This window comes from Geotrypetes seraphini, chromosome 7 (genome assembly GCF_902459505.1).
Source record: "Geotrypetes seraphini chromosome 7, aGeoSer1.1, whole genome shotgun sequence".
Taxonomy (NCBI): Eukaryota; Metazoa; Chordata; class Amphibia; order Gymnophiona; family Dermophiidae; genus Geotrypetes; species Geotrypetes seraphini.
The window spans coordinates 113225293-113238449 of record NC_047090.1 but is presented as its reverse complement, the minus strand read 5'-3'; the positions used below and the strand labels follow the sequence as shown (position 1 = coordinate 113238449).

The 13157-nt window shown below is 45.7% G+C and overlaps 1 protein-coding gene across 5 annotated transcripts in view; it reads left to right on the top strand.

The window, feature by feature from the left end:
- The window catches only part of TTBK2 (tau tubulin kinase 2), a 192052-nt gene extending 182666 nt beyond the window's left edge, over window positions 1-9386 (top strand). For all 5 annotated transcript variants that reach the window (XM_033952141.1, XM_033952139.1, XM_033952137.1 and 2 more), the window contains one exon: window positions 7013-9386. In XM_033952141.1, coding sequence (XP_033808032.1) covers window positions 7013-7487 — 475 coding nt within the window. In that variant the 3' untranslated portion in view covers window positions 7488-9386. The remainder of the gene's footprint in view (window positions 1-7012) is intronic.
- Window positions 9387-13157: the final 3771 nt, after the last annotated feature.

The window sequence follows — 13157 nt, the reverse complement described above, 5'->3', positions numbered from 1 at the left end:
CTACCCTTGGGTCACAGCAGTTCCGGTAGAGGAGTGATGGCATTGCGGTAGGGGAGATGAGGCATCTCTCCTGCCGCGATCCATCACCCTCCCCCCCTCGCAATTAACATCAGGCCAGGAGAGAGCCCACGCTCTCCTGGCCTGCGACAACCCCAGAATCGAGTGGGCCAGGAGAGCCCCGAGGAAGATCCCCTGGCCCATGTGCCTCAGGCCTCACCCCCAACCCGGCCCATGTGCCTCAGGCCCCACCCCCAGGAGGGGGCCTAAGGCTCCCAGGCCTATTCTGATTGGCCCAGGCGCCTTAGGCCCCACCTGTGGGCGGGGCTTTGGGACGGCTGGGCCAATCCGGCCCCATTCTGCCGTTGACTGTCTGCCGGACAGGCGGGTTTGGCACCCGTCTGTCCGGCCAACTTGAAACAAAGTACGGGGAAGGGGGGGTCGTGGGGTCGGCCAGGGGTTCTTGGGGGGGAGGTCGTTGGGGAGAGGGGGGGTTGCTTCGAGGGCAGGAGGGCCTGGGATCCCTCCTGCCCGTAATGTAGTGGGGGTAGGGGGTCGCCGGAGCCAGGAGGGTTTGGGCTCCCTCCTGGCCCATTTAAGTAGCGGTGGGGGGGGGGTCGCCGGGGCCAGGAGGGCTTGGGCTCCCTCCTGGCCCGAACGAGTCACGGGGGGGAGGAGGGGGGGTGGTTGCCTGGGCCAGGAGGGCTTGGGCTCCCTCCAGGCCCATTCAAGTAGCGGCGGGGGCATCGCCGGGGCCAGGAGGGCTTGGGCTCTCTCCTATCCCGATGTTAATCGGTGGGGCAAGAGGGCTTGGGCTCCCTCTTGCCCCGATATCGTCGGGGATGCCGCAGTTGGCTGGGGCAAGAGGGCTTGAGCTCCCTCTTGCCCCGATGTTGTCGGGAGGGGGGAGTTCTCGGTTTGACATGGCAGGAGGGCTTGGGCACCCTCCTGCCTGGATGGTTGTGGGGGGGGGATTCTGTAACCGGTGTTGTTTTCGACAGACACCGGTTACAGAACCAGCTTTTAGGCGAAGGACTGGCTCCTCCTTCGCCTAAAAGCCCTTTTGTTGGACGTTTGGGGCTTAGGCGTTTTTTTGTTTCATTATGGCTAAAAAGTGTAGACGTCGTGTAGGTGTACTTGTAGACGTAGTGGAGATTAGGCGTTTAGGCAGAGGAAGGCCATAATCAAAACAAGGACGTTTGTTTTGGTTATTGACACTTTCCCTGCTTCTGCATTGAACGTTTAAGGACTTAGGCCAAAAGGGGACTTAGACGCTTTTTTTGATTATGCCCCTCCACGTGTGTAAGTAATATGTAAAAAAAATATGAGGGACGTTAAAAAAACAAACAAACCCAAAAAACCACTTGCCTAGATAAAGGGCCAGTTGTTTTAATCTAAACCATCCACTAACCAATTTACCTTTAACTAATGTAAAAAAATATATCAAATCAACCAAAATAATTTTTTGAGTGGAACCTTCAGTGGCAGCATATTTCAAACAAGCAATTTAGTTGTTTTAGCTTATCGCTCGCCTTTGTCATCAGTCCCCTTTTTATAGATATATAGATATAGATATATATAGATATATAGTTATAGATATATATGTAAATATATAATTAAATTTTCTAATGTTCTTCTTATTCGTCCTGTTTTAATTGTAATACGTCAATTCAAGCAATATGAAACTTGCACTTAGCATAATTGTCCACACGGATCCACTGCCAACATTGCTAATGTTTTTGCTTTCTTCCTCAGGGAAGTGGTCTGCTGTAAAAGAATCATAGAACAGTTATACTGTATATTGCACAATTAAAAAGAACTCTCTTAACAGTTGGCTTTTACTTGTAACATTAAAACTGCACTGTCAAGTATATCTTGAAAATTTTCTTAACAAATCTTCACTACTTGGCCATTGAATATAGTGTGTTCTGCCCCTTTGGCAACATTGGGTGGATTGAAATCACTCTTGGGAAGACATGAAATGGTGAATATTGGACAGTATTCAATTAGGGTGGCAGGGTGGGGATGCTGAACGACTATTAAAATACAAAGAACAAAGATGGATCATTCAGTTACAGAACATGCACCCAAATGGACTGAATGCTGAGCTGGCATGATAGTCACTGAAATGACTGGTCCACAGCCACTCTTCTGCTTATCAGGTTATTTTGCCGGGTCATGTGATGCACTCATATAAGAACATAAGAGTAGCCTTACTGGGTCAGACCAATGATCCATCAAGCCCAGTAGCCCGTTCTCACGGTGGCCAATCCAGGTCATTAGCACCTGGCCAAAACCCAAGGTGTAGCAATATTCCATGCTACCGAACCAGGGCAAGCAGTGATTTCCCCCATGTCTTTCTCAATAACAAAGTATGGACTTTTCCTCCAGGAAATTGTCCAAACCTTTCTTAAAACCAGCTACGCTATCCGCTCTTACCACAACCTCTGACAACGTGTTCCAGAGCTTAACTATTCTCTTGAGTGAAAATAATTTCCTCCTATTGATTTTAAAAAAGTATTTCCCTGTAACTTCAAGTATCCCCTAGTCTTTGTAATTTTTGACAGCGTGAAAAATCGATCCATTTGTACCCGTTCTCCTCCACTCAGGATTTTGTAGACTTCAATCATATCTCCCCTCATCCATCTCTTTTCCAAGCTGAAGAGCCCTAACCTTTTTAGTCTTTCCTCATACACGAGGAGTTCCATCCCCTTTATCATCTTAGTCTCTCTTCTTTGAACCTTTTCTAGTGCCACTATATCTTTCTTGAGATAAGGAGACCAGAATTGAAAGCAATACTCCAGATGAAGTCACACCTTGGAACGATACAGGGGCATTATAACATTCTTAGTCTTATTAACCATCCCTTTTAAAATAATTCCTAGCATCCTGTTTGCTTTTTTTGGTCACTGCCGACTGCCCATTGGGCACAAATTTTCATGCTTGTGGTATTGCGGTATACAAAAATTAAGTTATTATTATTATTATTATCATCATATTGTCTATGATGACACCCAGATCCTTTTCTTGGGCGCTAACCCTCAAGGTGGACCCTAGCATCTGGTAACTGTGATTCGGGTTATTCTTCCCAATGTGCATCACTCTGCATTTGTTCACATTAAATTTCATTTGCCACTGGGACGCCCCATCTTCCAATTTTCTAAGGTCTGCCTGCAATTTTTCACAATCCACATGTGTTTTAACAACTTTGAATAGTTTAGTGTCATCTGAAAATTTAATACGAAGCTCAGGATGACCCTTCCATTGTATGCAAATAGATCCAGGCACCTCAGACCAGGCCCGCCTCTATCTAGTGCAGGGGTGCCCACACTCTTTTGGCTTGTGAGCTACTTTTAAAATGATCTACCAACAATAAAAATGCTAAACAAATATTTATGTTCAAATCTGTTTTTTATTATACAGCAAACACAGAATACAAAAATACAAAGCCAACAATAACCAACAAACACAAGTAGCATAGAGAAAGACAACCTTCCCCACCCATAACCCACAAAACCCCCAGGGACCCCCCCCCACTTCAAAAGATTAACAGTACCGTTGGCGACTCATGATAAATGCAAAGGTACTCCCATCCAAAGGAAGCTGGAGAGAAACTAACTTTCAGACTGTGCATCTAAAATGAATCATTGTTCTATGATTTGTTTACAGCAGACCTCTTTCCTGAGGAAATAAGCAAAACATTGGCCATGTTGTCAGTAGTTCCATGTGGACAATTAAATTAAGTGCAAATTTCTTATTGCTTGAATTGAAGTATTACAATTAAAGCGAGATGAATAATGGAATAAGAAGGACATTTGAAAAGGGGACATAAGACATAAGAATTGCCACTGCTGGGTCAGACCAGTGGTCCATCATGCCCAGCAGTCCGCTCACGCGGCAGCCCTTAGGTCAAAGACCAGTGCCCTGAGTCTAGCCTTACCTGCATATGTTCTGGTTCAGCAGGAACTTGTCTAACTTTGTCTTAAATCCCTGGAGGGTGTTTTCCCTTATAATAGCCTCCGGAAGAGCATTCCAGTTTTCTACCACTCTCTGGGTGAAGAAGAACTTCCTTACGTTTGTACGGAATCTATCCCATTTTAACTTTAGAGAGTGCCCTCTCGTTCTCTCTACCTTGGAGAGGGTGAACAACCTGTCTATCTACTAAGTCTATTCCCTTCATTATCTTGAATGTTCCGATCATGTCCCCTCTGTCTCCTCTTTTCAAGGGAGAAGGGGCCCAGTTTCTCCAGTCTCTTACTGTACTGCAACTTCTCCAGCTCCTTAACCATTTTAGTCGCTCTTCTCTGGACTCTTTCGAGTAATACCATATCCTTCTTCATGTATTTCGTCCAGTGCTGAACGCAGTAGGGGGCATACCATGGTCCAGTACAGTGGCATGATAACCTTCTCCAATCTGTTTGTGATCCCCTTCTTAATTAGAAACATAGAAATAGACGGCAGATAAGGGCCACAGCCCATCTAGTCTGCCCACCCCAATGACCCTCCCCTACCTATCTCTTTGTATAGATCCCACATGTCTATCCCATTTGGCCATAAAATCAGGCACGCTGCTGGCCTCAATAACCTGAAGTGGAAGACTGTTCAAGCGATCAACCACCCTTTCAGTAAAAAAGAATTTCCTGGTGTCCCCGTGCAGTTTCCCGCCCCTGATTTTCCACGGATGCCCCCTTGTTGCCGCTGGACCCTTGAAAAAGAAGATATCTTCTTCCACCTCAATGCGGCCCGTGAGATACATGAATGTCTCGATCATGTCACCCCTCTCTCTGCGTTTCTCGAGTGAGTATAGCTTTAATTTATCCAGCCGTTCCTCGTACGGGAGATCCTTGAGTCCCGAGACCATCCTGGTGGCCATTCTTTGGACCGACTCAAGTCTTTGCACATCCTTGCGGTAATGCGGCCTCCAGAACTGCACACAGTACTCCAGGTGGGGTCTCACCATGGATCTATACAATGGCATAATGACATCAGGCTTAAGGCTGACGAAACTCCTGCGAATACAACCTCAAACAAGTAACTCGTTCGGCTTTGGGAGGGGGATGCGGGCGGGGAGAGAGGGAGCGATTCCTGGCAGCGGTTTCAGCGGGAAGACAGTCAGGCAGGGAGGGATCCCCAGCAGCAGTGGCTTCTATTGGTGGGCAGGGAATATCCTCTGTGGCGGCCAACAGGCGGCCTGCAAACCCTTACTGCATGTTGAGAAACACTGATCTAAACCATGGCATAGTGGTAACTCCGCTTCTGAAGAATTTGTATTTGCTTTCTGTTACCAATAGAGCACAATTTAAAGTTGGTTGCTTAATTGTCAAGGCAGTTAAGTGTTGAGGTCCCTTTTACCTTGGGGAATACTTAACCCAATCCATTGTATTCCAACCTGTTCCTACATATCTCATGATGCCACTTCACTATAGTCCATTCTGTCAAGAAAGTGAGAACATCAGTGTTCCCTGTGTTTTCTCATGTTGTACTACTAAAGGAACTCTAGATGTATATTACTGGTTTTTATAGCCAAGATTTCAGACCACAGTTATAGGTGGAGCCTTTATAATTCTCTATCTAGTCAACAAAGATTTTCAAGTTGTAGTGAAGGATGTGTGTATTTATTGATAGTTTGATTTGCACAAAGTGTTTTTTTATGTTTTTGTTTTTTTAAGATTGTGTTACCAGGACCTTGAATGTTTAGCAGTTCTCAAATTTTATTTTTCTTATTATTGTGATGTGATTTTTGAAATCTATTGCTCTTGTATTAGCATATGTTGGTTTGCATTTTTTAAAAGTTATTTTAATTTAGTAAATTAGTTTAATTTTTTTATTTTATGAATGTATTTTTTATTTTTATACAGTACTTTGTCTTGAATGAAGTGAGAAATTAGCTTTCAATTACATATTTGAAAGCAACCCATTCTCCCTGTGAATAAAAATATATGCTATTGGGCCTTTGAGTTAGTGGAACTCTCATGATTTATTATTTTGCTTTGACTGCAGTTATTTTTGCTGCTCTTCAGCACGTGGTACCCTTGGCTGCTGCCCAGGCTTCTAATAATTAGGCAGGCATGATGAGTAAAGAAAAATGTCATTGTGCTAGAGTTACCTAGAACTGTCTCCTCACTCATTTGTCCTCCAGGCAACCACACAAACACAGTACAAAAACCATCATATGGTCAAAACCTGGTTACAGTTTTATTAACTTATACAGTAATAACATTTTCACCAAGCCACAGTCACCAAGCATACCCCTTTCCTTTTGTTGTATAGACAGCTGCTAGCAAGGCAGATCCTCTCAACAATTCCATGGACCTTCACCCAACAAGAAAATCCATGTTGCCCCTATTCCAACCCCTCCCATAGTACAAGCTGGAGACTGTACTGGGCTGACATGGCCCCATCCATGTCATATGAGCCCCACATGGTGAGTCCCCCACCAATCTTGGTCTCAAATTCGGCATTACCCTGTGGCAGCTACGAGGCCCCATGCCCAAGTGAACCAGGACACCCTAGGGGCCTGCCTTGGATGACTGTTGCAACAGTTTCATGTTTCCTTACCCATAAGAACAAAACTATCCAACTTTCTCTCCTTAAAATGCTCTAAATTCAACACATCGAGGGGACAGTGGGTGGATGCTCTAGCTGAAGTGGCTCAAAATTGAGGACCTTCGACTATCAACACAACTACTATCTCCCCTTAACTCAATCCCCATGAGCTCCTTCCAAACCCAATCTCACTAACTTTTATTTCCCTTGCATTGGCAACATTCAAAAATTGAACCATAACATTTTTCCCACCCAAGCTTCCACCGTTGTCTGATAGTCCCCCACCCCCACTCAAAGGATCACAAGTTGTTAACTCCAGCTTCAGGGGCAAGCCTGTCACTTTTTCTAATCTCAGTAGTACAGAAAAGTGTATGTTTAAAAATATTTGCTAATACTGTGTATATAGATTTTTATTTTTTATTTTTTTTAACTTAAATTGTAACCTGAAAAATTATTTCTTTATTTAAAGGTTACGAAGATACAGAGTGCTAGGAAGTGGCAGCTCAGACTCGGATCTTTTCTCTCGCCTTGCTCAAATCCTAAATGGATCTCAGAAAACAAGAAGTTTCTCTCAGTCTAAAAGTCCAGGATCTCACAGCCCGAAAACTCCACCCAAAAGCCCTGTCATTCCCCGACGCAGCCCTAGTTCCTCACCTAAGAGCTCTTCATTACCCCGTACTGCCAGTTCTTCATCCTCAAGGGCTGGGCGGCCCCATCATGACCAGAGAAGTTCATCTCCACATCTTGGACGAAGTAAATCCCCTCCAAGCCTTTCAGGCTCTTCCTCTTCCCGGAGATCCTGTCAGCAGGAGCACTGCTGCAGTAAACAGAACAAAAATGGCTTAAAAGGAACTGGCAGCTCCCACCATTCAACAAGCAGTAAAGTCATTCGTGGGAAATCCTCCACTAGAGAGAACAAGGTGTCCAGTAAACTGAGCAGATAGTAATCAGGTGCTGTTACTGGTATGCCAGGTGGTTAGCTTCCTAATCCTGATACACTTTGTGTCTATGTACTCTAAATGACAAAAAAATCAGTGTTGGTCTTCACTTTCTCAAGAAGGTACACTTAAAATAATCTTATCCATAAGAAAACGTGTAACCAAGTAGCCAGATATTGCCTAAAAGCAGACAGCACACAGATCAGGACCGGTTTTTTACGAGGTAAAAGAGTTGAAGACAATGGCAGGAATGTAGGAGATTTGTTAAACAATGATGGTCTCTAAAGTGACCATTCCATTATTTCTAATTTTGTTTGTAGCTTTCCAGAAAAAAGGAAAGGTTTAAATGCCACTGCCTGAGAGGTTCTTACTGCTCCAGCGTGTGTTAAGATAGAGTAGGATGGTCATGAAAGAATAGTGAAATATTTTAAGCATTTTAAGTATGTTAGCTTTCAAACCACCCTTCTTGAACTACCCAGTGCCTGACTCCGAAAGTCTTCTTAAACTTCACATTTCTTGGTCTGCTGTGAATTGTAGCCTATAAATCACAAGTTATAAAACAATGTTAAACATTTTCTTAATGGAGTTGGGTAGCACACTTGGGGGGGGGGGGGGGGGGGTTAGAGGAAATGAAAAACATCTTAGCCAGCCAGTCTGTAATGTCATAGTTTTTGTTTTCCTTGAGGTCCTTGACCTTTCTTTCATGTTGGTAGAGTCCTATAATGTGTTATATAGCCCAAAGCTGCAGAGGGACACATTCTAGAGTTTTGACAACTCACTAGTTAGCTATTTACTTGGAGATGCTCAAAATGTATCAGCATTCTCAAGAACAAAAATGAATTTGTAGTAGTGCTAATAATCATTTTCATATGTCTAGTTGCTACTGAACCATACTTTGTCACGATGACGAATTGAAATCAAGTTTAACTGATTTCCAAAGGCTTGTTGGGAAGGGTAGAGGGTCTCTATTACAATCTGGATCTGTTGCCACATATAGCATTTATGTTGATGATGATCTTCTAAAAAATTTTTATATAGCAATTTTTGTGGCTGTGCTATTTTAATTCACATATTAAAATAAGGTGGTAAAATCTCACAGTAATTCCCACACATTTCACCACTGAGTCAGGGAAGCTATTTTTGCTTGCATGAAGTGGCATTGTCAGCTTAAACTACATTTCCAGCTAATTACTTAAGAGGAAACATACTCCATCCTTTTCAATGTTTAATTTTCACTTTAAAGAAGATTATGAGAAGCTTATAAAACTACCTTCTCTAAGACGTCTGGAATTTATAGATGGTCATCAGAACAAGAATATGCAGACAATAGAGTATATATCAGTATATCAGATTTTAGGTTTGTGGAAAACTTTCATTTTGTTCATTGTAGTCACATGCCTGCTTCTCTGACTGTGGTTTTTGTGAAATGTTTCTGCTGCCAAACCAGTACCTGTGGACATCAAAGTCAAGTTTGTGCACTCTAACAAGTATGTAAAGGAAAGCTGCATTTCAATTAGGCCAGTCATGATGAACCTATTCTTTTCTTGATCCTTTTGGTTAGTCTATGTTAGAATGTTTTATAACTATTAATGTGCACACTGTTTCCCCATATGCAATGTAACGCAACAGAGAATTTTACTCTGGGGGTTTTCAAGCACTATAGGTGAATGGAATCTGATATAGATACCATCTCACTGTCATAAAGTTACTAACATTGGAAAGTTACTTTGTATTATATTGTACAATAGGTGCTAAACAATAATTGCATGTCCTCATGGTAAATTATATAATATAAATATTTATAAATATATATATATATCATATACATATATAAATTCACAAGTTTTATCATTCTGCATATATAATTTATGGACTTCAGACTATAAACTTTTTTTTTGTTACAAGCTTGAACATATAGCCTTGCATTTTTTTTCCTGGTATGCAAAAAAAAATTGTTTTATTTATTGGAATTTATTAACAGCCTTTATGAAGAGATTCACCCAAGCCGGTTTTACATTGAATATGAGTAATTGGGTACTTAAGCATTTTCCCTGTCTGACCCCTTGGGCTTACAATATAACTGGTACCGGGGGTAAGTGACTTGCCCCATGGTCACAAGGAGCAGTGCTGGGATCAAACCCACAACCTTTGGGTGCTAAGGCAGCAGCTGTAATCACCAGGTTACTGCTCCCTTTAAATTATAACACTAAGATCACTCTTGTACAGAAGAAAAAAACCAAACACCAATTTAAAATAATGAGAAAACAATACATATTTGGTCACTTGAAGTCCACCAGTATGGGGATAGACAAGCCTAATTTAAGGAAAATAAGAAGAAAAATTCCATAAAGACAACCCAGCTATACATCCAAAGATTGCAAGATCCATGATTGAAATCAAAGCATTCAGCAGCCCATTTATCCCTTCCCCTGACCTAGTTCATAAAATATATAGAAACTTCACAAAGTACTATTTCACTGTTTGTTGAGGTTTCTACATGTGAGAAGATATGTTTTAGAAAAATGTGAAAAAATTATGCATCAATTATTTTATCAACAATATATAACCCCCCTTTACAAAACAGTGAAAATAGATTTTTAACGCTGGCTGGTGCACTGAATGCTCCGCACTGCTTCTGACGCTGATAGGCCAGTTGGCGCTAAAAAAACTACTTTTGCTGTTTTTAAAACTGGTGTGTGTGTGGGGGGGGGGGTAAATTTTTCAAAATATTATTGTTAAAATAGTTTTGAAAAATTTATAAACTGCAGAGAACACCCCTCAGTAAAACAAAACAAAAAAAAAGTACAATCATACAGTCTTCTGTTTAAAATTGCAATATATAATCATTGATCTAAAAATACTCCAATTTCAAAGCTGACATGACACCCATTCAAAATTAATGATAGATCAGGAACTGCAGATTCCCTACCTCCAACGAGTACCAAATAGCCAAAAAGGAAAAAGAGCCAATCATGTATTTCTATAACTTCATTTTTAAATTTTCAGTTATGAATGTCCTTCACCAAAATGGGGCTGCAAACAGTCCTGATAGGGACCTCCATTGCACCTAAGTTGGAGCCAGTTCTGTTCCCTGAGTGTGAATTTCATATTATCCCAGGACAAGCAGGCATGATATTCTCACATGTGGGTGACGTCATCTACAGAGCCCCAGTGCGGACAGCTTTTCAAGCAAACTTGATTGAAGTTTCAAGTTTGCTACACTGCACCACGCATGTGCATGCCTTCTTGCCCACTAGAGGGCGCATCCCCACCTCGTGGTCCTCAGTTCAGTCTTTTCCGCGGAGCCAGAAGCCCTGTGGAATTTGTGCTCTTCTTGTTTAGCCTTCTGACACCGCGGCTGAGTGTTTCCCTCTCGGTCGCTGTGCTTACTTTGTTTTTTTATTTATTTGTGTATCGGTTTTCGTCGAAAAAAAAAACCAAAAACTTTTATTTTTCTTCCGTTCGGCTCCGGGGGCTCCTGGGAGCCACGGCCGCGGGACCTCGTTCGTTCCCGGCCGGGTTTCGTGTCCATGTCCCGTCCCTTGACGGGTTTTAAAAAGTGCACCCGGTGCGATCGTCTCCTCTCGATCACCGATCCTCACCGGTGGTGCTTACTTTGTCTGGGCCCTGAGCACCCGACCGACTCCTGTACTCGGTGCTCTACTTTTCAAACCAGGACCCTCCGCCGCCGTCGCGCTCGTATGGCGGAGCTCTTTGCGGTGGACGCCGGGGCGGGGAAGGCCTCGACATCGGCCTCGGCTTCGGCCCCGGCCTTGACCTCGGCCTCGTCTCCCTCGACCTCGCCCCGACAGCCCGCTTCGTCGAAGTCGGTCTCCTCGACCCCGAAGTCGATGAAGGGTAAGTCCTCACTTCCTTCTTCTCTTCCAGCCTCGAAGAAGCCATCCTCAGGCTCATCGATGGGGGCGGGTGGGTCGTCCTCGGCCCCGCCCCGAGCATCGAAGTCGGGTGCCCCGCGGGAATACTCGAGACCGAGGTCGCCCTCGAGGGAGCACCCGCCGGCCCCGGATCTACCTGCCATGATGGCGGTGCCGGCCTTTCAGGACTTACTCCGTGCGCTCATTACCTCGGAGCTGTCCGGTGCCCTCGCGCACCTCCAGCCGCCTTCGGTGGCCCCGGCGTCGGCGGCCTCGGTCTCGGTACCCTCGACTTCGGCCCCCGGGACGGCTTCGGCCTCGGCCCCGGCCTTGCCCTCGACCTCAGCTGACCAGCCTGAGCGGAGCGTGCGGCCTCGGGGACAAGGTGCGGAGGGTTCGGAGGATCTCCTCCTCTTCCTCCTTGTCGAGATCCTCCCGGGGCTCCTCGCCCTCGGGTCGGCCTCGGGCGAAGCGTCGGTCGAGGAAGCCCAAACGTCAACGGGTCTCTCCTCGACGACGCGGTCGCTCCTCGCCGACCGGGGCCGAGACCCTTCGGGTCTCCGAGCTTCGCCTCGATAATCCGAGGCTTCTCCGTTCCTCCGAGGTTGAGTACTCGAGGGACTCTTCGCCAAGACGGAGGGGGCGTGCCTCAGTCCCCCATACCCCGGGGACTTCCCGAAGGGGTTCCTCGGGGCATGGCCGGTCCCCGACCCCGTCGAGGTCGCTTGGTGCGGCCTCTTGGGGTTCGGGCACGGGGAAGGAACCTCGTTATTCTCGTGAGGCTTCCCCTTCCTTCTTGGCGACGAGGGCTTCTCGTTCTCCCTCGCCGCCTTCGAAGCCCTCCTCCTTTTCACGATTTGTGCTGGATATGGGGAGGGCTTTGGACCTTGATCTGGCGTCAGGGTCGCAATACACGAAGGAATTTTTGGAGGAGCAGGATTTGCCCTCTCCTCCCAGAGAGACTCCCCGGCTGCCTCTTAACAAGGTTCTACACCAGACCTTCCTGAGGAACTTGGACTCTCCTCTTACAGTCACAGCAGTTCCATCTAAGATGGAGTCTAAGTACCGCACAGTCCCTTGTAAGGGCTTCGATAAAGCGCAGTTGTCTCACCAGTCGTTGCTGGTGGAGTCGGCGTTGAAGAAGTCCCAGCCTTCTCGGGTCTCTGCTGCGGTTCCCCCCGGGCGGGAGGGGCGGACCCTGGACAAGTTTGGTCGTCGCCTCTATTCCAACTCTATGATGGCTGCCAGGGTCCTTAATTACGCATTCACCTTCTCATCCTATTTAAGGCAGATGGTGAAGGCGTTGCCCAGGTATTATGGGATCATGCTGGATTCCCATAAGGAGGATTTTGGAGCCTTTATGGCCAATTTATCTCAGCTGCGTCTCTACCTCTTTCACGCAGTTTACGATGCCTTTGAGTTGGCCTCTCGCGTATCCGCCTTTGCGGTGGCGATGCGCCGTCTCGCATGGCTTCGCACTTTGGATATGGGCCCGAACTTGCAAGAACGTCTGGCCAATCTCCCCTGTGTTGGCTCCGAGTTGTTCGAGGCGGCGGGTAGTTGTTGGAGGCGGCGACCAAACGCTTGTCCGAACATGAGCGCTCTATTGCCTCATTGTTCTGTCCTAAACCCCGGGCTCCGCCGCAGAAGCCGTTTAGACCTCCTCCGCGGCGGTATCCGCAGAAGTCGACGCCGGCCTTCTCGAGGCTTCCGCCCCGGCGTCCCCCGCAGCAGGGCAGAGCGTCCCAACCAAAGCCTCAGGCGCAAGAAGCGTCTAAACCCGCTCCATCTTTTTGACGTG